This window comes from Apaloderma vittatum, unplaced genomic scaffold (assembly GCF_000703405.1).
Source record: "Apaloderma vittatum isolate BGI_N311 unplaced genomic scaffold, ASM70340v1 scaffold12981, whole genome shotgun sequence".
Classification (NCBI taxonomy): domain Eukaryota; kingdom Metazoa; phylum Chordata; class Aves; order Trogoniformes; family Trogonidae; genus Apaloderma; species Apaloderma vittatum.
The window spans coordinates 65,109-91,470 of record NW_009699724.1 but is presented as its reverse complement, the minus strand read 5'-3'; the positions used below and the strand labels follow the sequence as shown (position 1 = coordinate 91,470).

At 42.8% G+C, this 26,362-nt stretch overlaps 1 protein-coding gene across 1 annotated transcript in view; it reads left to right on the top strand.

Annotated features, from left to right (window-relative positions):
• The window catches only part of LOC104280761 (chromosome unknown open reading frame, human C10orf76), a 113,492-nt gene that overhangs the window by 31,400 nt on the left and 55,730 nt on the right, over positions 1 to 26,362 (top strand). Inside the window, exons 19-22 of the mRNA XM_009878516.1 lie at positions 1,854 to 1,942; positions 14,981 to 15,063; positions 15,583 to 15,709; positions 18,323 to 18,398. Coding sequence (XP_009876818.1) covers positions 1,854 to 1,942; positions 14,981 to 15,063; positions 15,583 to 15,709; positions 18,323 to 18,398 — 375 coding nt within the window. The remainder of the gene's footprint in view (positions 1 to 1,853; positions 1,943 to 14,980; positions 15,064 to 15,582; positions 15,710 to 18,322; positions 18,399 to 26,362) is intronic.

Genomic DNA, 26,362 nt, shown 5'->3' with positions numbered 1-26,362 from the left:
AGCGTCGTACTTCGCTGCAGTCCTTTTGAAAGGTGACAATATGAAGCTACTCAAGGGAGAGCCTATTAATATTTAAAAGAGAAATGCAGGCTGCTTTGACCAAGGGTGTTCTTTGTCCATCATGTGTATTATGGCTCCTCAGCACAAAGCTGAAAAACAGAGACACCCCACCAAGATGGATAACTTCATAACTAAGGCGGTTTCATAACAAAAGCAAGGTGGTTTGGGAGTCTCTAGGCTGGTAGCCGCTGCTCCGGTTCCTTGGGCAGGGCTGCTCAGGGTGTTATGTCCCTTCTCAGTCCTTTTCCTTCGTGCCTTGATTTCACCCAGAAGGCTGGCGCTGCTGTGTGCAACCACAAGGTCTCAGTGCTGAGGGATGTCTGCAGAGTATTTTGCAGCAACAGCTAGTGTAATTATAAAAAAATATCTTAACCGTTGCCAGGTTCTCTCCGGTCAATACCTCAAACAGGTTTTGTCTTTTGGGGTTTTTTTGTCGAGGCCAATTTTAGTCTTACAGCCAAGCTAATACACTGGGCATTGTCTGGTACCAGTAACGTCAAAAATAGCAGGTCTTCTCCCCAGAGCGATGGCTGTTCCTGATCTGAAGACGGCTGTCTGTATCCTAGCTGGTTTGCTTCCTTTTCTTGGTTGAATTTATGAGAATCCAATTTGAAATACAGCACTTAATGTGATGCTCAGCTATTATAAATGGTTTTATCTTTATTCATCTAAAATTAGTTTCAGTCCTTACCCCATCATGGTATTTTTGGGATCGTCTCAGGGTCTGAAAAGAATAATGTATACCTTCTGCGTATTATTTCTTAAGGCTTTTTAAAGCCTTATTTTGAACTCTTCACCCCTTTTTGAATAACTTCTGTGCAAATTTTTAAAATTTGATTTCCCAGTGTTTGTGTAGTGCCTTTCAGTAGTGTCTTTTCAGACAGACGTTGATATTAATGCTATAATGCGGTTTTGAGAAATAAGGGTTTAGGGAAATATGAATTTTTCATTTTTGAAGTCTTCCTTCTGTTTTTTCTAAATGTCAGTAAATAAAAATAGCTTGGTCTAACATACTCAGTTTTCTATATGTTTGCTGTCTTGTCCTTAATGATAGCTACTGCTAGATAATTTATTCATTATACAGTATATTTAATTCTGATTTTTTTGTGAAGAATGTTTGTGCACCTGAGAATTTGTGTGAAGATTAGGTGCTATAGAGACCTACAGGAGAATTCACAAGTATCTTAGCTGTATGTTGGGGGATTTCAGAGCTTGTAGGTGTATTGCTTGGTCATTCCAAAGCTCATACTTACGTTATTTGTTTAAGGAGACTGGGAAATTTGACAGAAATCTTTCTCTTTTTATGTAATTCAAGTGCATACCTCAGTCAAACTAATAATCCTGCAGTTTGTTTGACTCTGTTGTTTCCATTAGCCTTGTCAGTTGGGCCAAAGGAACTGAAAAGCTCTGCTGCATCCACATTTTATAAAATCTGAGCACAGTACCTCACACGTGGAGCCTGCAATTAAGTAACTCCTTTTGCGGAGCTTACCAGATGCTCAGGTAAAGGCAGCAAAGAGTGGAAAGTATTAATTAAATATAAGTAACCGACTTGCATTTGTAGTCAATCCAAGCATGTTGACCTTGAAGTGGCACACAGGCCCCTTCCTTTCAGGGGTGCTTTCTTGTGGATGTTGTTTCCCTCTATGAAGCCCAAACTATGAGCCCCATCCTCTTCTGAGAGGCTTTGAGTTGGTCTATTTCCCTGCTGCTAATTTCGGAGATGTTTCCAGGTTCGGTGTAGAATTGCTGGGGAATGCAGTGTAATTAATCCTTTGCCCTCTCTTTTCCAGACGATGCATTCAGATTGTGCACAAGCTGCTGTGCTACCAGAAGAAATGCAGAGTGAGGCTTCATTACACCTGGAGGGAGCTCTGGGCAGGTACTTTGCATCCGTAGGGACGGTCAAATGTGAAAAGCCCAGAGTGGGTGCCTGTTTGGCCTCGACTGCTTGTTCCGTTGCTACAGGGTTAAACAGCAAGCAGCAATTCTGTTAGAGCATCTTTATTTTGCTCCTTACTTACTACATGCAAATTGCTGCTTTTGCAAAGCCAGGTCATTATCATAATGGTAGCTAATTTACTTTCTTGTCTGGCCATGATCACCATGGTATCCAAATGTCTTTGTTTTTCTGTTTCATTACCTGAGTCCCTCTTCACCTGATTGGAGATGTGAAGTAATGTTTTATTCAATAGGGTTTCTCTCTCGGATATATGTGAGTAGAAAGGAGGAAGTCTCTTGGGTAAAGGGAGGTGAACCTTACTCTCTTTTTACTCTAAGAGATACACATAGAATAGTGTGTGCAGCTCCTTCTGCAGAGAGCAACCTAGAAATGTCGGTAGGAAGGAAGAGGGGCTTTTTAGCTCTGACCTTTGCATTGATGGTTCATAGTCTGGTTCATGCCACTGGTATTCTGAGATAGGTAAGTATTATGGGGTTTCACTCGTAATCATAGAATCATAGAATCATAGAATGGCCTAGGCTGGAAGGGACCTTAGAGATCATCTAATCCAACCTCCCTGTCATGGGCAGGGACGCCACCTCTCGACTAGACCAGGCAACACATGGGGACCGAGCAGGAATCTGTTGATTGTAGCTTTACAGGACTGTTTTACGATGTGATCATTGTGTGGGAGGTCTGAGGAAGGTCTGATGAGATGTAACAGGCTTCTTGTGTGGATATGGAGTGTGCTTCTGTTCTTATCTTGCCAGCAGTGAAGTAGCTCAGTGAGGAAAGTACAGTTAATCCCCTAGCTGTTGTGGCTTAAACAAGAGGTTTATGAAAATTCAAGGGAATGTGGCCCTAATTGTGCATTCCTGGAGCTGTTCTTTGAGACCTAGGATCAGTGACTTGGCTGGTGCAAAACAACTCCTATCAGAAATTTGAGAGGATGACTTTTGAAAAAAGTGGTGGCGAGTGGTTTGTGAAGCTGTTCTCAATTAACAGCAAGTACTTCCCTTCAGCAGCTCTGCACAGCTGAGTGTAGGTGCAGAGAAATGAACTCACAATCCAAGTCGCTTTCAGTTATTAAATTTTCACCTTGTGTGACGTGGCTCATTCAGACTTGCTGAATTATTCCTGTAGAAGGTGAAGTGGGTGCCCGTAATTAAAGGATTAGCTATTTATTTTCAGGGTTTTTTAAGAACAAAGCCCTTAGACACATGGTTACAGTTTAGTGCTGGTTCAGGAGAAAAGCAAGTACAATGCGAACAGCTGTTGTGAATAGAAATTGCACCTGACAGCGTGTCGTGGTGTCTTCTCAGCAGTTACTGGTGAACCAGGTCCAGTCTTACATGGCCAGGCTACGCTGGGTCTTTCCTACACACTGGTGGTATGGAAGTCTCAAATATAACGCTTTTTGATTGAAGGTAGTGTTCCACAGTTCAGAGAAAATGCTCCTGGGCATCTTTCAATCCCTAAATTTCCCTATTTTAAGGGGGAAAAATATGAAAATCCTTGCTACACCCTGAGATTCAGTATCGTGGGATATTCTTGTTAGCTCTAATTAGCTGGTGTTTGTATAGTGCTTTGGAAATGTAAAATGCCTCAGGAGTATTTAGTACCGCACATGCTTTGAAAGTAAGATAGTAAAGTAAAAATCACTCCGATTGGTCAAGTTTTTTTGAAGGACCTCGAATGTCTGCACACCCGCTGTAGAAGAACTCCACATTTACTGCAGATTTCTGTATGTTTAGGGAGATGCTCTCATGTGGGAGTAAATTACAGTAAGAATGTTTCAAATTTCTGTTCACCTCAACATCCCATAAGAAAAAAAAGAGATCCTTCAGTAGGTGCTGGGGGATTGGTACAGGCTGGAAGTCCCTGTGCTGAATCGCATGTGCTCCTGTCAAAGGGCACACCCTGGCTGCTCCAGGTGTGTACTTTGACAGGGCTACATGTGGCAGACTAAATGCTAATTGCCAGTCCTATCTTAAGAAATACTTCACAATTAACTCTTAGCCCTATCAAGGCTGCTCTCCGGTTACACAGAATGCTGCTGCCTTTGATGTGCTATTTCTCTGGCGTTGATCTGTCTGATGGACAGTTCCAAACCAAAGCACAGGGACTTCTGAATTCATTTCTGTCCTTTAATGTGAGCATATTCCCCATTGGGCTTTGATTTGGATCAAAGACTTAGTTATCACTGCTGGATGAACAGCTAAAAGGAAGCAGCTGCTCACTGTGGGGTCTGACATCTCGGGTTGCCCCATCAGGCGTGCTTCACAGAAGGTCTTCAAGCCCACACTTGTCTTGTTGAATGACAAGGTGTGTGATGACTGAAGCAATGCCCATGTTGAGCAGTGTGGGTAATAGCAATGGAAGCCCCCCCAAAAGAGCCAAGTGGAACAAAGAAGGTGGAGGCAATTGGTGTAAGGGAAGTGTTGAAAGGCTTGTACCTGGCCCGTAAAAGGAGGAGAATTGTTTTATGCAGAAAAATGAGTGGGAGGAGAGACAAAGGGAATACTGTGGGGTAGGTGGTCGATACAGGGTGCGGGGGAATGGAGATAAAGGTTGTAGGTGGGAGCAGTAGCGATGTATGGAGCCTTCTGTTCACTTACTGATTCTAATGTTAGCTACTCTCTAATTAAGGAAAGCCACTCGTGTGTCATCTGATGGATAGATACTGTCTCTTCGTGGATGTTTTGTCTTCAGTATGGAAGGCCAGCAGCACTTTGAGAAAATTTCTGCGTTTCCTTTTTTTATGTTGCAACGATTGTAGAGAAAAGCAGTGAGGCCAGGTGTTTGGCACCTCTCGGGACATATATCGGGCTGTTTTGTGCAGTCTGTGATACCTGATAGTTTTTGGATACACCACTATGTGGCACATGGCCTGTATGTGATCTTCTTCCTTTTTCAACACCTGAGCTTCAGGAAGAACCATATTGTTGCTGAGGTTTAGCTTCCCTATTAGATTAATTCTGTGACATTAAGTTAAGAGGCCAGGACCATGGCACTCAGTACAGTATAAACCTCTTGATTTGCTGACCAAGTGACCACGAAAGTTTAGCTGACAGAGAGTGATGCAGGGGCTTGAGAGCTGGAAGCAGGACTGACAGAAAGGGAGATCTGTAGGCGGCAAACATAGCGTGTGTATGTAAGCTTGCGCTAGCTAAAAGTAGTGTGAAAGTACACATCACTAGTGGAGCTAGATTCTGGAATATCCTAAAAAGAGTGCTTGAGAGCAAAAAGCATTTCTAATTTGATTAGCCTATGAAGTTGATTGCCAAGCACAGTTACTGGTGGGTGGGCCAGACATTCAGATCCAGAGATACCCGTTGATCTTGATTCCTCTTTAATAGACCTTTTCGGCAGATTATTAGCTTCAGTTCAATCCTCTGTGGTTAGTATGTAGCTCTTTGCTTTGAGCACTGAAGAAAATCTTCAGATTTTTCTTCTGTGGCAGTGTACCATTACTGGTAACTGGCCTGGAAATTTGGCCAAGGGCAGAAACTGTGAGTGGATATGATTGTGGTGACCTGCTGCCTTACAGGCGTTTTGGCCAGTTGAAAAATCTCCTGGACTCTTATGCCAGGTACCTTTATACTTTCGAAACGCTGAATGTTGAGTGGAAGATACTTTGCAGAGCTTATAAAGAACCTTTACTTGGTAACAGCCAGTTCCTTGCTCTCAGAAATAGCACGTTATGCCCAAAGTTTTTCTTAAGTTCCTCTCCTTGTCATGTGATAACAAGGTTGATTTTGCTGATTTTAAAAACCAGGTTTGGGTTTTAATTCTTGAACTCTGACCAGTTTGTACAGCACTTGTCATGGAAGGTGCTATATATGTTGTTGTTGTCAAGCATGTATAAGCTATGCCAAGAGAGTTTTCATGAGTCATTTAAGCTTTTTATATAAAAAGACCTAATTTCTTCAACTCCTCCCACCTCAAAATTAGTAATGCTTGAGCAATTCAGTCTGAGCTTAGGGAGGGTGCAGGTAACTTTGCAGTTGCTATGGTTTGCTTTAAGCAAAAGTAATGTTTAAAGAGACAGAAGAGCAATTCTAATATAGACTTACAATAGCAAGAGTAGATGATAAAAAATCTTAAATATAATAATGAATAAAGGCAAACCAGTTATTTATTATGGCAATCGAATGCAAAGTACAAGTTTGCAAAAAAAACCCACTTTCAGTACAATTAACGCACTTGCCCTTACATAGTGCGTCTTTAAGGTGGTATTGGTTAGTCGTACTTTTATTTCTGTGGCTGAAGTATTTTCACTGATAGTATTATTCCTGGTTCTGCAGCTGTTGATCAGGTCTACTTCAGCCCTCTGATTTGTGTTGCTGAACAGACTGGAAATCAGGTGATGTCGCGTCTCCCTTTCATCTCTAATCCCACTGTCACTGTCACATTCTGCAGGAGCTACCTGTCAAGGGAAGCTTCTGTTCTTGCAGCTCTTGTGGAGGCAGGATTCACATATTGGTGAACAGTCTAGTTCACTGATAAAATGCCTAATTGCTCGGTGCTGTGAGAGCTTGAAAGACTCTTATGTTTGGCCAGTTAGCAAATGACTTAAAGCTTTTAGGAAAAATAGTTAAAGACCTAAAATTTGACCTTCCTACAAACTTGCAGAATGTCTTACATGTTGTTACAAAATGCTGCCAAGGTTCAAGATCCATCAGCACTATCTTTTCCATGCTTCTGAAGTCTTAAGAGTTCAGAGGAAGCAGTCATGGTCCACCTGATGGGACAGATAAGGCTCCTGCAGTAATTTCTGTGCAATGAAGAATTCCATTATACAGTAATAAAGAAAGAAATGTCTTCAAGCTGTGAAGGGTGTTGTAAGCATAAGCGAATGGTCTCTTCAGCGCAACATCTTCAAAGGTAACTATAGGGTAGAAGGAACAGAAGCTTGTGTGTTAAGTTCATTCATAAAATGAAATCTTGGATGAGTACAAAGAGGGACTGTTTGTCTCTGTTAAAGGGTTTTACTTACACATACTGTTTTGGGAAGAAAAAAAAGTCATTGTGAGACTTGACCTTTTAAATACCTTCCAGCAGAAATGCTTTCTGACTTCACTGCGCTGTTTGTAAACGGCAAAGAGAACTATAGAACAAACACTGGAGTTATAACACCTTGGTATGTCAGCGTTCTCTACCCAGTGCAGGTTTTATCTGGTACTTAGCCTCTCATTGCTCCAAGCTTTTTGATACTGGGAGGCTGGACACGTGGTACTGTGTTGGCACAAGCTTCATGCAGGAGAGCAACTGTTAGTCCTGTTCAGTAGTTCAGTGAATTTAGGCAAGAATTGAAATCGAAAGATGGTTTCATAAAATTCGGATTTTATTTTCGGTTGTGATGTATGTTGTGGGTTGATACTCATTGATGTAATTTGTACTTGTGGTAGCACTCCAGGTTGCCTCAAGGAAAACCCTGGTCCCATCTTACAAAGTTCCCTTCCAGGCAGAGGACATGTGAAGCTCAGGAGCAAGACTGCAAACATCTTGCAGTCTTCTGCTGCCATTCTGAAGTGGTGATCTGATTTCGTGTTAACCTTTCCATGTTACCTCCTGCAACCAAAGCTAAAACACTGTTGTGGTCAGAGCACACAGCCACTTGGTGAAAGGTGCTGATAGAAATCTCGTAGAGAAGAGAGTGCAAGAAATGCAAAAACTCGGTGGCTTTCTTGTAAAAGAGGATGTTCCAAATTCCTCATTTGGGGCTCTTTTTGGGAAGCATCTGCTTTTACTTAAGTCCTTCTTAGTGTTCTCTTACTTGCTCTAGTTACGTTTCCTTTATTTTGACGTATTTTAAGAACTTAGCCCTGATTGCCAGTGGACAGAAAAAGAATAATGTAAGATTTGTGGCTGTTACTGATCACCTGGTCAGTTATTGATCAGGATGGGAATTCCTCATCAACTGAGCACAAAGGGAATTTAGTTATTTAAGTGGACAAAGGTCTAGTAACCTTTCAGTCATCCAGCCTTGCAGCCTAACAGGTCTTCTCTGGATTTGTTGCTCCATCCTGCAAATTACTTTTTAAATAAAGCTAACTAACAGTGGAGAATTTGATTGTGAATCCCCAGCAGTTTGCAGATCATGGTGACCTAGTGGAGACAGTGTGATAATTTCTCCTGGGAAACAGTGGTATTGATGACAGAAGTGTTACAGCCAGAGCTTTTCACAGCCATTTCTTTACCTGTGCGAAGGGGTTGCAGCATTCAGAATGCAGCGGTTTATTCTGTCCCCTTTTCATTTTCAAGAAACAGCACTTTTGGGTCCCTTACTTTGCTATCTTCCCATGTTCTCACACAACGTTTCTGCTCTTTCTCCAGGTACTCCTCCTTTTCTGTTTTAAAACCCCATGCAAAAATTGTGCAACCTTAACTCCCAAGACTACTATTTAATTAACAGTACGAACCTGCACTGTCAGACAGAATAGAATTGAGCTCAATACTTCCTGTTCCACTGAAGAGAAATGAAGCTTGTGGGTGTATGCTTTTTTTATTTTATTTTTTTAATTTATTTTTAAGAAAAAAATTATACTGTTCATCTGAGCTTTAACTGAAGTTGGAAAATTTGATTTCTTTCTTACTGCTTGCTGGATTGTCATCAAGCAACATTACTCTGGCATCGGCAATTACATTTCCATTAGGCTTTGCAATTTTCACACCATCGGCTGCTTAGGTGGGAACAGCGAGTACCAGCGCTGGGGACTATATAAAGGAAGTAAAGGACTGGATGTGAAGTGGCCTACTCGACTGGTCCTGGGAGCGACAGGTTGTGCCAGCATGTGCTCCAGCCCTCTGGCAGGCTGTTGTTTCTCACTAAGAATGCAGACTGCTTCGTGCTTATACCTTGACAGTCACGGGGAGAAGGGGGAACAGCTGTGGAGCGCTGAGGTGCTGGCCACGGGGAGCCCGCCAGTAGCCAGCTGCTCTTTCCACAGAGCTTTGGTGGCTGGGAGCAGAATTTCAGCAGTGCCCGGGGCAGTGGGCAGGCAAGCATTGGTTAGAGGAGCCGTCCAGCTGTGAGTGAGGAGCTCCCTCCTTGTCAGAGCAGAGGGAAGGAGCTGAAGAATGTTGAATGGTGATGTTGACAGAGCTTTTATTGCTTCCCCTGCTCCCCTGAGAGGGGACTGCAGCAGGGGTGCCACAGTCTTGTATTCTGGTGCTTTGGCTGATTGACAGGAAGCTGCAAGTACTGTCCCTGAGTAATTGGTTCACTTGTCCAAGGATGCTGGAATAGTTTGTGCCTCAGGGGGTTCTGGTGCATTAGTTTGTAATAGCTATGTAGCTATTTCTTGGACACGCTTCCTTATTCCTACTTCTCTATCTGGAAACTACCTCTGTTGGTTCTTTCCTGTCAAACCCAATCTGTAGATATTCATCTCCTGCTGAGTGTGTTTTGATCACTGTTCTGCTGAGCGTCTGCCAATGCTGAATGTGGCCCCATCTGCACCCTCTTAACACTCAGGTCATCTCTTTGTATTGTATTTGAGTCTTTTGCTTCCCTACTTCTGAATTTCTTTTCAGGTATAGCATTTATTACAGGTGATTGCTCTGTTCCGGGGTTTGTCCTCCTCCTCATAACAGCACAGTGGGATGTATGGTTATCTGAGCTTAGCCCTTGTCACTTCCAGCCTGAAATAGAAGAGTGGACTGGTCTGTGGTTATGGTGTTGTTGCGTTGTGAGAATCTGTGATTTCTGCACTCTGTGCTGTAGCTTTCCCAGTGTAAGGGGATCATGCTGAATTTTGGAACCTGGAAGAGTGTTATGAGAAAGTGCTGTTTGGCCTGTTCCTTTTCAACAAGCGTTTGATGTTGACCAGTTAAGAGAGAGAATAATGAGCGCAGGAGGGCCTTTGGGATGATCAGGTACAGCAGCGCTGTCTCATTGCTCTCTTCCTGCTTCCAATGCTGTTGCAATTCGAAGTGGTGCTGGTTTTTATGTTGGAGGAACTGAAGCACAGGAAGACCAAAGTGCTGCTCCTCTGAGGAAATGAATTTCTTCTCAGTTTCAGCCTAGTGCACTAATCCTTACCAGCTCTGGCTTACCGTGTGCTGCAGCGAGTGGTGTGTGCCTGACCTTGAGAGTATGTGTGTGTGAACAGGTTGGCTGTAAGAGGTCCAGGGTGGTTACGGTGCTGCTGGAGCACTTGTGGGTGGAGAGTTTCTCTGCAGCATGGAAGCATTGCTCAGGTGTCTTTATCAGCTGCCCTGTTAGTGATATGTGGGTGGGGATCCTCCTAAGGGGCTTGTGAGTTGAAACACTGAGCAGAGGACACTGAACATATTCTTGGTATGTGGGAAAATATCGGTTCTTCCCAGCGTGCCCTCAAAGTTGGAGCGTAGACAACTGGAGGATTTTAGTAGAGCACAGGATCCTGTTAATTGATGTTATACTGCAGCTGAGGAGCCCTTGCATCTCTCGTTCTCCCTTGCTTCTTTGTTGAGGGCCATTATATGCACCATTAGAAGATTTTTTTGACCTGTGAGCACAGCAGATGCAGTGACAGAGGCCTCTGTACTGTGTTCAACCCATCCAGGCTCTCATTGATGTGTGTCTCAGGGCTGTTCTCTTCTGCTCTGTTGTGCAATAACACATCAGAACCTTCTGATGCTCTTGGCAGAGTCTGTGCTACATTCCGAGTTGCCCAAGGGATGGTACTACCTATTTTTCTTTTCCCTCTCTTTTCTTTACTTATCCTGCCTCCCCACTCCTGTAGTATTACACGTGATCCAGACAGTGAACACTGAGGCACTAAATAACGCAAAACTTTGTATGAACCCAGAATGTGCTAAGGGTGAATATGCGTCTGTTTGAAATGAGACTTACAGGGAGAGAAGGTAAGTCTGCTACAGGAGGGGAGGAACAGAGGAAGGAGGGGGTGAAGGGCATCTGTCCGTAGCAGGAAGGAAGTACCTTCTTCCTGGTAGAAGAGAAGAGGAGGTGCTGGCTGCCCACAGCCTTCTTACAGAGGATTGGCTTGAAGAAGGGCAGCAAATAACAGCACGAGTACGAGTGCTTCTTAGCAAACTGAGTGGCCGCAAGAGCTGATAAGGCAAAGTGTCTGTCCTCAAAAGCAGCTATGCGGTGGCAGTGGAGCTAAAAGCCTCTTTCACTGCAGTCAGTTCAAAAAGCAGAGAGGGTATCTGTAAAAGCTGGTGATGCCACTTCCCTTCCTTTGGCTGTAATAATCCTTGGGAGAGAAAATTGCCTAAAAAGCAACCTGTATGCTTTACAACCATACGGATTCATTTTGAATTAAAGCGTGGACTCAGCATACTTTTCTACTTGGTTTTGAGGCTGTAAATGTAAGTGTTCAAGGCCACATTCTCTTTATGTTGATTTAAGAAGCATAGCCAGTGTCGTCAGCCTGGATTACAAAATTAGGAGCTTGCATGCAAATACTGATGGCTGCTAGTTCAGTTTAGTTACAGCTTCCTGCTTTTGTTGCTAAAGAAGTTCTAATAACACTATTGTATTGTGAAATTATGGATGTTTGAAGACACACTATAGCAGGTGTGGATGTCCTGGTAAGGGGTGCCAAAGACAGGTATCTTTAGAAAAAGGAAAACAAGGCTCCAGAGGGTATTGCAAAAATGGTGCTATTTTTCAGTTAATGTTGAAATAGATCCCATGCTGAAACCATCCATCACTGGTAAATCCTGGAGCACAAACTGGGATAAAGTGACTGAGCCCAAGCAAGGGTCACAATTCTGTCTCCCTGCACAGCTGAGAGATTGAACTGTTCCTCTGTTGGAGGGGAAAAAAAACATGGATAATTTCCTGACTAGTCTGAGAGGGCAGCCTGCAGATGGGAAATGAGAGGTGAGCAGTTGATTGCAGCAGGGAAAAAGTGACACATCTGGTTTGGCCTCAGGTTGCTTAGGAGCAGGGCAGGGGGGCATTCAGCCAGTTGGACTTTGCTCTAAAGGTTTATTTTATGTGTGTAATCGTCACTGAAGGGCACTGGGCATATGAAGCTGGATCTGGAAGTTGTTAATCCTAAAAATTCCAGGGCATAGCCGTGCTCATTTACAGTGTGGGCTCTGCCTTGGAAGTAAACTACAGGGACAAACTACAGGGACACAGGGCGGGTCTTGCCACTTGAGCAGAGGCTAGTGCAGAATATGCTGGTGTGGGAAAGACGATTGCTCTTTGAGCATCAGTGCAGTGTAGGATCCGAGTCAGGAGCGCTGCAACTTGGTTTTGGGAAACACATGCTTTCCAAACAGTTGGATAAATCTGTCTGTGGGATGCACGCAGTGAATGTAAACCTGGTGGGTTGGCTCTGAGCCCAACACTGAGTTTCTTCATATGACACACATCCCTCTCCTTCCTAGGCCTTGGGGCAGGAGCAGCCTAGATGGGCTGAGTGAGCTACAGTGTGGTGCAATTCACGTGTAAGGACTGACTGCAAGCAGTGGTAATCTCTTCTTTCGAACTGAAACAGGAAAATTAAACATGAGCGAATGCATCACAATGGCTGGAAGAAATGCAGGAGCTGTTGTCGGAGTAGAACAGAGCAACAGTTCTCCTTCAGTTGCTGTCGCCAATGTGGAGCAGTGGAAGTGCTTCAGGGCGGTGTCTGAGAAACATGGCAGTGGCAGTCCTGGAGGACCCGTCCCTGCCCGTGGTGCTGTAGACAAGCGATGGTTGTGTTCGTTCTTTTAGAAGTAGTATCTCCTCGTCACAGGCAGCTCGCATTCAGTGCATTCGGATGTTCAGTGGCTTCTCATCGTGCTGTGCCACCGCTCGCTGGTGAAGGCCTTTCAGCAGGGTTCTAGTGGGAGGGTGAGAGATGATGGGACGAACAAGTGGCTTCACGCCACTTGTTACGGGAAGTCTGGAGCTCTGCTGCTCTGCTTTCAGAAGCCCCAACTGCTGGTAGCTGAACAGCAGCACCTCGTCATGAGATGTGGCTGTGTGGACTCGATGTGGCCAGGAAAGAGGTAAGAACCATGCTCATAACTATTAAATGGAGAGATGGCCAATAAGCTGCTGTGAGAGAGTTGCAGGGCAGCTGTTCCAGTCCAAGGCACTGACTGCGGGAGACTCTACTTTTTTGCTGTGGAGGCTTGGTTACCTTGGCAACCTGTTTTTAGCTGGATCTCTGCTCCGGTGGAGGGCCCATCTGTACCTGCTACTTCTTTGTTTTGAAACAGCTGTTTTACAGAAAAATATCTGTCAGGAGTATTTCCAGAGCTCGATTATTGTGAAATCCAGGCCGTTCTTTTAGTCCCAGGAGTTTCCGTCTGATGATGAAGTGATGATGTTGTGAGGAGTTCAGCGCCTGGATGGAAAAGGTGTTAATATATCTGCTTGTGTCAGGGAAGGAGGGATGCTAATGCTGGGTTTTAAATCCTGGAATAGCTCTTAAAGATAAATCACTTTTGTGTCTGGAGTTCGCAGAGATCTTTGTTCATTCTGGTTTGCAGTTCAGCATCAAGCTTCCAGCTGGTAGATTAAGCTGAAGTAGCTTCTGTCCGTGATGAGTAAATACCCACCCTAGGGCTGCAGGCTCCCCTTTTGGGGGCATACATAAGCTTTTAATACTCCTGGTGAACTTCTAGTATTGGAAAGTGGTAGTTGCAGGACTGTATTCAGAATCTGACAATTTTGTTCAATTCCAGATCTTGCCAGTCTCTTCCTACTGTAGGTTTCTTGGGTTTGCCTTCTGTGAGTACTTCATAATCCTGAAGTGAGGGGAGGTAACTAAATTTTGACTGTACCTCATTCCTGTTCCCTGTGCTTTATCTCCGCCTACTTGATAGCCTGTACCTTTGGGGGGGCTGAGGTGAATGGTCTGGTTTGTGTTCACTGTGGGGTTCTCCCAGACTGGAGTTGGTTCTCGTGCAGGTTACTGGGTAGTGTGTAACACTTGTGTAACAGTGGGAGGAAGAACAGGTTAATGAATTCTACTTGTACCTATAAGAAATTGGAGTCGTGTCTGATTCTGTTAGATGCAGTTAGGATTAGGAGGTAATTAAGAACTTTTGTTAAAAAGTCTGCGTAGGGTTCCGGCTTGACTTTGCAGGCCATCCAGTTCAGGTGTTTTAAGTCTTGAAATCTGTTGACTTCAGAGAAGAGGGTACATTAAAAATCTCTTCTAGGCAGGCATCAGCTTTCAGTCCTGAGCAACTATAATGCAGAAGAAAACAGCTTTTTTTTTTTTTTTTTAATTTTTCAGGAACTAGAAAAAACAAGATAAAGAACTTCCCATTTTATTCAAGTGTATGGAATACAATTGTTTATTGTAAAGTCTGTTTGATTAAAGCTCTCTTAGTCAGCCTTTTTGTTCATTCCCACTATCACTAACTGATTTTGGATGGTTACAGCAGGAGCTTTTGGGTTTTTGTGTTGTTTTTTTTTCTTTTGTTTTTTTTTTGTTGTTTTCTTTTAGACGAGTCTGAACCAGATCTGTAGTCTTCACTGCACAGCGCTAGATAACTGACACAATAAAGTACTGTATCCTTCCTTGTACCATTGTATCAGCATTGACAGAGAGCTACAGAAAAACTATGCTGTCGTGTTTTTGTTACTTTTTGGTTTAACTGCATGTATCAACAAGAATGACAGTTTGGGGCTGACTCTGCATTCATCATATTGCTGATATATGAAGCAGAAATGAGATGGTTGGGTTCTCCAACCCCAAAGCTCGCTTCAGAGTCTGGCAGATAGAAAATTCTCCCTTGAACTGACTAAGCTAACAAGAAATTTACCTTGACCCTGAGCAAACTTGACTGGGAAGTCAGAGAAGGAGAGTAAATGTGGGAGAGTAAAATAGCTGTCACTTACCTGTCCAGCACAGTATTTTAGCCACCAAAGTAACCACCAAACCCCACATGAAAATTGATATATTTCTGAGAGGTGAGCAGCTGGCATTTAGGTTACTTTATACTAGATAGTGAAATGTAAGTAGCTTTGCTTTTAATTGTGTTTTAAAAATACATATTATTTTCTCCTAGCTTTGATCAACTTGTTGAAGTTCCTTATGTCTAATGAGACTGTGTTGCTGGCCAAGCACAACATCTTCACGCTTGCTCTTATGGTGGGTACAGACAAAGCAAATCTTATTTTAAGCAATTTAATCTTGAATGAATCTTAGGAAAGAATCCAGGATGTCTAACCTGGTAAGGAAATACCAGAACAAGGCCATAAAGCAGAGCAGTATCATTGTTTTCTTATATTTGTTTTGTTAGATATTTGGGAGGGGCAGTGCCTGGACTCAACTGTAGGGACTCCGCATTGAAATCAACACGTTTATGTGAGGAAAGGCCTAGTTTAACTTTCCAGATTTATTATGTTTTTTCTTGTTCTGTGGCCCTTTGTCCACAAAACAAGGGAAACCTGTTTTCCCGGTCCTTGGTAAGATAGTATTTAAACTTCTTCTCTGCCTCTTCTGTACTGTAAGGAAAAAATAGATAAAGCAATGAAGTAATGCACTCCTGTGTAGTGCAACTGAGAGCTGTTTCTTTGAAGGTTTTGGACATCGCTTGTGTTGTTTCAGTTGCGGAATAGATTTTGTGTAAATATTCTTGTTGTAACTTCTTTTCACTTCCTTGTCTAGGTTGTGAACCTGTTCAACATGTTCATCACTTATGGAGACACCTTTCTCCCCACTCCCAGCAGCTATGATGAGCTGTATTATGAAATCATTCGGATGCATCAGAATTTTGACAACCTTTATTCCATGGGTGAGTACCTCCTCATGGGTCAGGACTGCTGTTGACTGGGGGTGAGAGCGGTGGTGGAGGGATGTTTGTCGGGCATTTTCTGTCCACCTGCTACTGATGTGTGTCTTGGTTAGTGGACATGTTTGGCATACTGGGGCATGTTTCGTAAATTAAGAATTGAGAGATAAACTTGTTAAAGGGGTATTTTTAATTTTTTTTTAAGTTAGGCAAAAAAAATAGGAAGAGGCCCACTGCCTTTCTAGCAGCCACTCACTGTGGTTGGAAACGTAAACTGGCGCAACTGGGAATGTGGTTTTCATACATCTTTGTGCATCTACGGCATTCGACAGCTTCAAATCAGAAGGCAGGTACATGCTGCAGAACCAGCCAGCACAGAGAAACACTCAGTGCAAACAAGATTTTGGAAAAGAATTTTGAGAATCTTATAACAAGAAGCTCACTGTGCTAGACAAATCACATCTACTGCACTCATTGCCAAAACAAACCAAGAAAACAACCCTCACAAACTGGCTTGCAGTGACAAGTGACTTGCTGGACTGAAGAATGTGCCTACTGGCAAAAAAGGGAGAAGCTGCCATCCTTCAAAGAGAGGCACATGCTGGAATGCCACCAAGTGACACCTAGCAGGAAAGAGAGGAACAAAGGAGAGCAAGGAGTGCACGGAGGCATGATCTGGCAGTGTGCATGCAGGAGCTTGCAGCTGAAGGGAGCTGCAGCAGCCCTGGTTTAGTGCCTGGGTACTTGGAGCTGTGAAGAGAATATAGTTGTGTTCTTTGTTTGCTTTGTTCTAGAAGGACCTTTCTTGCCTTCCTTCCCTGCTCTCTTCTCAGTGTGATCACCCAATGAACAACAGGGATTAATACAAGCGCATAAGGGGAGTTAAAGAGCAGTGGGAGACAGACAGTTGGCCACGGCACTCTTCTGACATGGAAGAGAACCGTCCTTACCTAAACAAAAGTAGCCAAACACTCCCTGCTACTGCAGGCAAAAATGAACTGCCCTTTTGTACAAACGTCCTACAGTTTTCATCCATTATATAAGGGATCACTTGACCATTTCTGTGCCCTCTGAGCATACAAGACTTTTTGTTAACCTATTTCCTATTCCAAAGAATTGCACTAGTAAGATGAGATGCTTTTACACTAGCCAGTAATTTTTCAAACTCATCTCCTGTGGAAGTTGAAGGAAAGTGGAATGGAAGAATAACACACTCAAGTACTTGCTCACTTGGGCTGCAGTAGGCACACCTGGCCTGTTGAAACAATCCATTTGGCACATGAATGTTTTCCCTCCTGCTGCACAGAGTAAACCCCTTTGAATTAAGGTTATAGATGCCTGAATGGAAATCCTCTATGAATACATTACTTCAGATTTTCAAACACAGCAGCTGCAGTTTGATCAAAATGTTTCTCAGAGCTGACGTATTTTTTCTGCAGATGACATGCAATGGGAGCACTACGAAGTGAGAAGGTAGCGCTGTCTCAAGCTGATGAAAGCCACAGTTTAACCAGATGTCCTGACAGCTTCCCCTTGCTTGTCAGTCCATCTCACTGGAAATGTGGTCACCCTTATGTCCACTAGCCTTGTGACATTTGTTAGCATAGTTGAGCAGACTATGCTCTCTTTTAGTTTTCCTATTGATGTGGTTGAAACTTTCTACCTTGGGAGTGGAGGCGGAATCTAATTGCCTTGGATTCTATTTGTTTTTCTTGTCCTGGATCTGAACGTTTTCCAGATCTGCAGGACCGAAAGCTTGTCTTATGCAATAGACGTGAGTATGCAGCTCTTCCTCCACTTCTAAGTCAAGAGTGAACCTTTCTTGTGGAATGTTAACCTCCACAAAACCTTGTATATACAAATTCATAGAAAGCTCCCTTGTATTCAGGCAATATGGAAATTAATTCAAACATTTGCTACAGAATCTGTAACTGTTTTGGTACTTGCCAAGAGATACGCAGGTAACTGCCGCCATAGAAACACTACAGATACTGACCTAAATAAATATTTTTGGTACTCTGGCAGAAAAGAATATGATTCCCTAGAAGTTCTTTCTGTTGCAGAATGTTTTCAGATCTGCTCCTAAGTCTGTCAAAGACCGTCTGTGCAACAGAGCAACACCCTCATTTCTACAGGGAGCATTTTTTCTCTAGGCTGGTGTGTAATTCCTCTGCAATTCCAGATAAATGGGGAGGTAAAGAATCTGTTACTGCCGGGGTGGGTTCAAATTCCAGTATGTAGTCCAGCTCAGATGGGAACTTGCCATAAACAGAAGCTGGGGGAGAACACAGATGTGTGGAATAAAAGGTATCATAGACCTGGGACACTGCTCTGTTTCTGGAGCAAATGAACTTTAATATGTGATGATGAAAGCGGTTAGGAGGACCTAGGCTCATCCACCCCCTCTGCTCCCTGTTTCTCAGACAATATTCTGTTGTGCTTGCCTCTTCCGAGTTCCTTATGTTTCTTAGACGGGCTGTGAAGGGAACTTCTGCCCTGGATCACAGATCGTCTCAAAGATTACCTTGTTTTGATGTGATTCCTGGACTGCAATCTCACTAAGGCAACTTTTTTGCCATTTCTATGCCAGCGCTGTTAACAGTCTTTTCCTTTCAGTTCTAAGGCTGTCGACCAACGCTGGTCAGTGGAAAGAGCCTGCAAGCAAGGTGACCCATGCATTAGTCAATATTAGGTAAGGAGTAGAAGTTAAGAACCATTTTAAAGATTCTTGTGTGCTGTGTGACTGCATTCTTACTGTGACACTTTCACCTTTGTTGTATTGAATTTGGTTTTGAATGTGTTCTCTTTGTTGGGCTAAATTGCTGCTCTAAACAGGGCCCACTGGGATAAAGAGAGGATCACCAGGGTTTGATTGTCCTCTCTAATAAATTCTCTCGGCTCTTCTGCAGACTGTGTGCTTTCAAAGCATGGCACAAGCTGTCATGAATTAATCCTCACAGCATTCTTGGGAGAAGTTATACAGTAGGGAACAATGCTGTGCTGGCAGAGCAGTTGTGGACCTAATGGATTTCAGTTGAGAGATTCTATTGCATTTCTATGAAGCCATGAAGGGGACTGTAAGGCAGCTGTAATAAGCAGATTCGAGGCCTCTTTTAACATGGCAAGATTTATGTGTGTGTTTAAAACTGATTATTTAAGGACATTTCAGTATTCTCTTACACTTCTTTCTCCTGTTCAAGGGCAGAAGTTATGCTCTATTTGTAAGGCTAAGGAATATCTGGGGGTGCTTTCGTGCTGTATTCCTTCACAACGGTAGTAATTTCTTTTCCTGGCTTCTGAAGGAGGTAGTACTGATCAAGTAGAATACTGGGCAAGAGGCTTATGGATCTGATTGATTGGAAAATGGATTAATGTGGAGAGAGAAAATGTGCTGTTCATCTCTGGCTTGTAAGCAAAGCATAAAAGATACAAGTATTTATACTGAAAAAATATCTGTCCATCACTTCTCGATTACCCCAGACCATTGCTGTCTGTGCATCGCCGAGTGGCTCAGTATTGCTGCATTGCTGGTACTTGCCATTTTCCTCACTACAAAAGAGATTGTGTAGGACAAACTCTCTGAAGGCATCTTTCAAGACAATATTCATCCTACCTGTCAATAAACCACGTTAAAGGTTCCCCTAGTAAGTCTGTAAGTTTAATAACATCGCATATAATTCCAGAAGATTTATTTTTGCTACTGTCCTTATTTTTATTTTTTGTAAACAGACATAAATGAACACTTGTGGGCAGATAATGCACTTGGAGTGAAGCAGCAGAGCAGGTAGTTGTTGGTAAATTGTCATTTAATGTGACACGAAGTGTCTGCCCTGGGAATTCTCTGTATACCCAGAGAGAGAAGTCTAAACCGGGAAGAAATTAAAAAACAAGTGGTCACAGAGGTTTTACACTCAGCTCTGGTTTGTGCAGCCAAGGCTTTGCATTGGCTCACTTCATGTTTGCTTAACAGCTGCTTTTCTAAACATCAGCATCCAACTAAGACAGGATACAACCAAAAAACTGTCGCTGTGATGCCCCTCCCTGGACGGCGTGTGTCAGACGTGTTTGGTGCATGCTGTCATTGGGAGCCAGTGAAGACTCTAATGTGTTTCTCTTTTAGACTTTCTGTAGGTTTCCCCTGCTCCACCCAACTGCTCATGTATGTTGGCATTTCATGTGGTCTTTCAGTAGCCTTAGAATTTTTCGTGAAACTTTCTATTCAGTGAAATTAGAAACGTTCTAAATTAGAGATTATTCAATGCCTGGAGAGGGATTAGAATTCAGAGAAGTTAGTCTGACTTAACCCATTTCCTCTTCCAGAAAAGGGGAGGTGGGGACAATTATTTTGTTGGATTGTTTTCTTCTCGTGATAAAAATACTATTTTAACTGCATAGATTTCAGAGCAGACAGTTGCCGGAAGCCAGAAAAATCCAAAAGTCCTGTGCTTTTGTGAAAGTGATTGACAGTCTGATGTTTCAAAGTGGTAACTAGGACTAGATGCGTCCTGGTTTTTTGGGTTAGTTGGTTTGTTTGTTTGTTTGTGTTTGTTTTGTTGTTGTTGTTGTTTGTTTTTTGGTTTTATTCTGTGAGAGCACACTTCAGAAAGTTCTGAAAGACTTCTCTCCATACAGGGCAAACGAATGAAGTGAAGGGCCTGTCATAATGTAATACTCCATTTTGGCCTAAAGACTGAATTTTAGGTGTTTGAAAGTTGCAGATCATACAGCAGCAGGACAAGAGGATAATTCTTCATGGAATGCTTTGAGCCTTCCAAGGTTTGAAGTTTTCTGAGACTTCTGCCAAAAGACTGTTTTGTCCTGGTCTATTGGCTGCCCCACTTCTCCAGCAGTGTCTGTAGGAGAGCTTAACATGGGGGCCACATATTTTCTCCTGGTATTGGACCAGGAGTGCAAACTGGAGCCTTGTGCACACACACTTGTGGCTCTCTGTTGCGGAGAGTCCTGGAGATGTTGCAAGCTCTAATTACCAAAGAGAAAAGGGAGAGAGTGCGCTTGAGAAGAATAAACGATTTAAGGTTGTCTGATGGCTGTGTTGGAGAAACACAATACGTTAATGAATGGCAGCATTACTGTAAGTTGTAATTATTTTGCACATTGGTAAAGATGTGCTGGTTTGAACCTGGGTTAGCTTCCCGTTGCCTGTTTGTTTATACCCCTTTGCTTTCCCCTTACAGTGGTCTTAGTGCACAGTTTCTTATTTGGATGCCTTTGCCACAGAGGGAATGAGTTTAGATAAATCCACCTCACGTTGGATTTTTCCGTCAGCTTGTTCCGTCATTGTGGAAAGTTTTTATGAGCAATGTTTACCTGCTTTTTGCTCTAAACAGTGCAGTGCAACATCAGGCTTTGATTTATACCTTCATTTCATTACAACAGCTATTTGAAAAGCAATAAAGCTAATTTCTCACTTCCTTATCTGAAGGCTTTTAGTGGGAAGGATTCCAAGATCAAAAAACGTCTGTGTGTACACACATGGGGCCTTTATCAAGTGTCTTAAATCCTCGTGTACAATCCTGTGTGTATTGCTGCCAGGAGAGGACTGGTGAGTTGCTTGCAACTTTTCAAGGCTACCATTCTTTTGTGTTACAGGAGTAACTGTTGGGGAGACACGTGAAACATCCCTGCTTGTTACCCCACAGTGCTGGATTGGGGAGGTCGTCTGAGAAATGGCTTTACTTACTGAGTCGGGATGAGTAGTACTTAGGGAATCTTTGACACGTTCTTGTTTCAACTGAGCTGCAGAGAGAGATCCCACTTTGTGTCTCCTATTGTGGTATTAACTGAACTTTTTAGTTGGGCCCTATTCTCCAGCAGGCGGGCTGACTGGGTTTTGTTGTTGCTCATTATCTGATTTTTCTAATCCTCACTCCAGTGAAAAGAGCAGTCACGAATGTTCTTGCTGAGTATTGAGAGCCAGGGAGGCTGTTTCTGTGTTCTCTCCATACCTCTCCTCTTTACAGATAATGCATAATTTCTGTCCAACCTAAAGAAAAGGAAAATTTGAAAGAGACAGAATAATAGCAGCCTTATCTGGCAGAAATGTTACATACCATACTGGAATGAGTGATCTCTATTGCTGTGCAATCCCATAATAGTACTTTTAACTTCTATCTGTGGATTTGTCTCTGTGGTTTACATAAATAATTGAGACATGGTGCAAGACATAGCTGCAGCACTGATGGGGTTGAAATAAGAAGCTGCAGCAGTTAGTGGTTTGAAAACTCACCTTCTCACCTATGAGGAAATACGTACATTTTCAGACAAGTAATTTTTTTAAGCTAATGAGCCTCTTTAAGATAAAATTGTGCAGGTTTATGTTTAATGAGAATTTTATTAACACAGGGTTCAAAGGGGCATCTTTTGATTGCTTACTCGGTGAGGAAGGTGGCTGCTGAATCCCTGTATTCTTTTAATAGACTTTTTGCTGATCAGGATTTTTTCAAGGTGAATAAATAGATTAACTCAATGATTAATAGACTGAATTTCCCCATTGTCTGAAATTCAGTCCCATCATCATTTTTAAAGTAATTTTATTTTTCTCACTGAAACACTTTTGACAAGTAGAGAGTAAGTTTGTAGTGTGGAACTAGGTGATAGGAAATTATTTTTTTTAAAGTTTTTATGTGCTGTTGTAGCATATGCTGCAATTCTCGCTTGGGTGCTTTCATTCAGTTTTCCATCTTGCAGCTACTCTTGTTCCACACAAGCCACCCTGTGTGACATCTTTTGTACAGGAGGTGCTGCTTCTCCCCAGGCTGCTTTTGGGATCATAAAGGAGAGACTGGGGATTTGGGAGGAGCGTTTAAAGCATAGCATGAATATGTATAAAATGGTTATGCTCACTGCCAGTCTGGGCAGGAGCATTCTGAAGGAATATTTACGATTTTACTCAGGTGAAAGAAGGCCAGATTGGGCTGTGCTTGTTTGTCATAGGATACCTGCTCGGGAGCTATAGCTCATATTAAATTACCAGCACTCCACAGAGCTGCATTATTGGAAACCTTGACAGAGGAGGAGGTTTCATGCAGGTATTTCTTAGAAAGTGGACAGCTGCAAGCAGTCCACATAGTGCCTTCAGCATTGTTCAGCTTTAGAGCACAGAATTTAGCATCTGTTCACGGAGAGAGAAGAGCTAAACGCTGCTGACCAGTCACGTTGCGATGAATGGCTGTAGCATTTATGCAGGATACATGAAAGGAGACCTGCTAGTAGTGAATGCTTCTGACTAGAGTGGAGACCTATGGATTACAGTCCACTGAGACTGTGTGTATATATGTATGTAAAATACATTTATTTCTTACACATACTTCCCTCCCTTCCTTCTCTCTCCCTGCACAGGCTTAGTGGACACACATAAAGGTTTCTTCCCAATACGGGCACAAGAATGAAAAAGAGAGAGCGAGTTTAAAGCCTGTTTGGGAAAACAAATGGTCAAGAACATCTGTGTGCGTGTATCTAAAATATGGATATTTGTGTATATATTGTAAGTATATGCACATACATGAATGTTTGTATCCATATATGTATTTATGGGTGTCTGCATATATGAACACATCTACATACATATTCCCACACATGCATGTACTTACAAATATATGTATTTATATACAGAACATAGTGCCTTTAACCATAGGCTAATCTGGAGCCATAATTTCCAAGCAGAAAGGACCATGAGCTTGCTTGTTTCCAGCTTGTCTGAGATGAACCGCGAGTGCTGGCCAGGGACGCTCCTTTTAGCAGCAGCAGCGTGAGGTGCGTGTGGCACCCCCAGGGCTGATGGGCGCTGAGGAGCTGCTCAGCTCGGGCCAGCCGGAGCTGGGTAGCAGAGGGTGCTCAGGTGCACAGGTTAGCCCAGCATGATCCGGAGTTCCTTCCCGGTGATTCTTAAACCCGCTTGTTATTCCCCTCTTGGAAGAAGAGCTCTGCTGAGCTGTTCACTGAGGTGTGTTTAATAGTAATGACCTCTGACATGCGTCAGCGCTAATCAGTCCGACTGAGCTTGGATCACAGACTAGTACAAGACAGTAAACAATTATTACTTTTTTAATGAAAAAGCAACAAAAAAACAAAGAGAAACTCATAAATGTATTTTACTGGTACTTTAAAATCCTAATGTAGTTTTGCCAAGATTAAGGATCAAGTTGTTACTAAAATGCTGTAAGAAAACTTTCAAGCTTTCTGCACTTAAGCTCTTTGAAGAATTAGTTCATCACAATTTTCAGGTGGTAGCCTGAAAAAATTATGATGCTGAGAAATTGAAGGTGGATTCTAGACGAGGATTCTGACTTGGTTCTAGATCTTTTCTAGGGACCTGTAATCACTTCTTTGTCATTGAAGGAGCAAAGTTAGCAGACCCTTCTCGTCATCCCATGTATTTCCTGTTGTGTGCTTTTCTTGCAATGTAGGGACTCTGGCACAGCAGAACCGTTCCTGAAATCCCTCAGTGGTTATAGTGGAGCTTGGTTACTCAGAGTTGATCTGTTACCGCTGCTTGTTTGTCATGTGACATTGCAGTATTCTGAGAGGGAAAGTTCATTAGCCAGGAGCAGCGGATTTTGACGTGACAGATTCTGGCATTAGCTGGCACCTGAACAGAGGAAGCAGGTGGAAGAAAAGGGAAGGTCCTCACTCCCAGGCCCTTGTGACCAGCAACATCTTAACAGAAGAATAAAAAAGAAAGCAAGCAGCATTGCTTTCTCGGGGTGCATTGTTTCATCTTTGCATGACACTTTACCCATACTTCCAGAATTTTTATTAATGTTTAGGTTTGTTTTTTCTCTAGTGGTGTTAACTTCGGCATTTCATTTTTTACATGATCTGATTTCTTCTTGAGATCGCGGTGTTAGTTTTCAGTTACTGCTCTTTATTTACTAGCTGATTCATCTTGGTGTGCTTCTCTTACAAAGCCGTAGCCAATTTCATTCTGCTATAATTTCCTTTCGTTTTTTCTCATTCATGCAGTGGCTTAATTAAATGTTGTTTCTGCCGCTGGCCCAAATCCAGAGAGCAAATCTGTTAGTTGAGTGGCATTGTATGGACTGGCTCCACTGACACAGCAGCATGGTTCAGCAAGTCAGGTGCATCCCAGGTCACCTTCCTTCTTTCTGCCAGTCATTTCCCTTCCCAGGCAGCGCTGACTGAAATGGACTCTGACAATGTCAAGCCTGTTTTCTCTTTAATGAACTTATTTTTTTTTTTCCTGCAGTGAGTTTGAGGGGAGGGGGGATTAATTTACTTTGATTTTTTTTTTTTCTTGTGGTGATGTAAGGTTTTTAGAGCTGAGGCTGATTTTTGAGCAAAGCTGTTTGTATGGCAAAGAAATGCCTCAATCTGAGATGCCATACCACTGTTTGCTTTCTTTAATGCACTTGAAATCCATACTGCAGTGATCACTGTCTCTCTAAAATGTCATCCTCATAGTAAGCAATGCTTTTTGGATTGGGGTGGGGATGAACTTGATGTGGAAGTGATTTGTTCTCAGGATGGCAGCCTCGCTTAACTGGCTTTCGTAGCTTCTTTCCAATGGCTGCAACTGTACTGGCCACTTTCATCTCCTTTCCTCATGTCAAGAAGTCAACAGGTTGGCCTTTTAAGAGGGAACTTGCAAAAGTATTCACTTCTGTGTTTCAGCTGCTTCTGTAAGGATTGCTGTAGAGGTGAGGCACCTGTTCAAGAGAGGGTTGTTTGCTGGGCAGAAAGGACATTCTTCTGCAGCACAGCCACTTTTTGGCTCTTCCTAAGTTCAGCCAATATCTTCATGTGATTCTCACAGGGTGAATATCTCACTGCAGAGTTTACTCGCTTATGAACCTTTGTCTTCTTGGCCATTTTGTTGGAAACTTTTCTTCCTTGAGATCTGAACATTTTGGAAGGTTAGCTAGGATTTGTAGGCTACTTAGCAAAGTTTGCTGAGGAGTGTTATATGCACAACCCAGATTTCATCTACTCTGGGTGAAATGCAGCTGCCCTGCAAACAGGGGAATTCCTGTCTACGGATCTCACTGGATTCATGGGTGCAGATTATAACATGGAGTTAGATGAGCACCTAGCAGATTTTTTTTGAAAGCTATGTATTCAGCTCTGAAAATCTAATGTTTGGCACGTAGTTTCTGCTTTTTTGCTAGTGGATTTCATGGTCTGGAGATTTGGGAAAATAGCCACTAGAGGAGAAAATGAAAGAGACTTACCAGTGTGAGTGTGGTCTCCTGTTTGATTTATGTGAGTGACTTTGCATTGCTTGATCTGAAGCAGTGTGGCACCAGACAAGAAATTCTTGGCTTGTTTGCCAAATACCTTTCTCTGTAGAGAAGTAACAATAATGAAGGATATGTATTGGTCAGAAGTTATTTTCCTAACTTGATTGCAGATATTTTGGCCTTGAATCTCCTTGCAGGGCAGAGACAGGTTACGTATGAGCTCAGTACTACATTAAAGCATGTGCTGCAGAGCTAGGATGCTTGTAAACATCTTGAGGGTTTTTTTGCAGCACAAAATCCAAAAAGGTCTGCTGGTTTCTCACACTCAACTGTTCTGTTTCATCCTGTTTACGAGAACAGTCTTAATTATTTCTTTGGTACCATGGCTGACCTGACTTCAATTCCTAATTGATAGATTTCAACGTTACAGTTGACAACT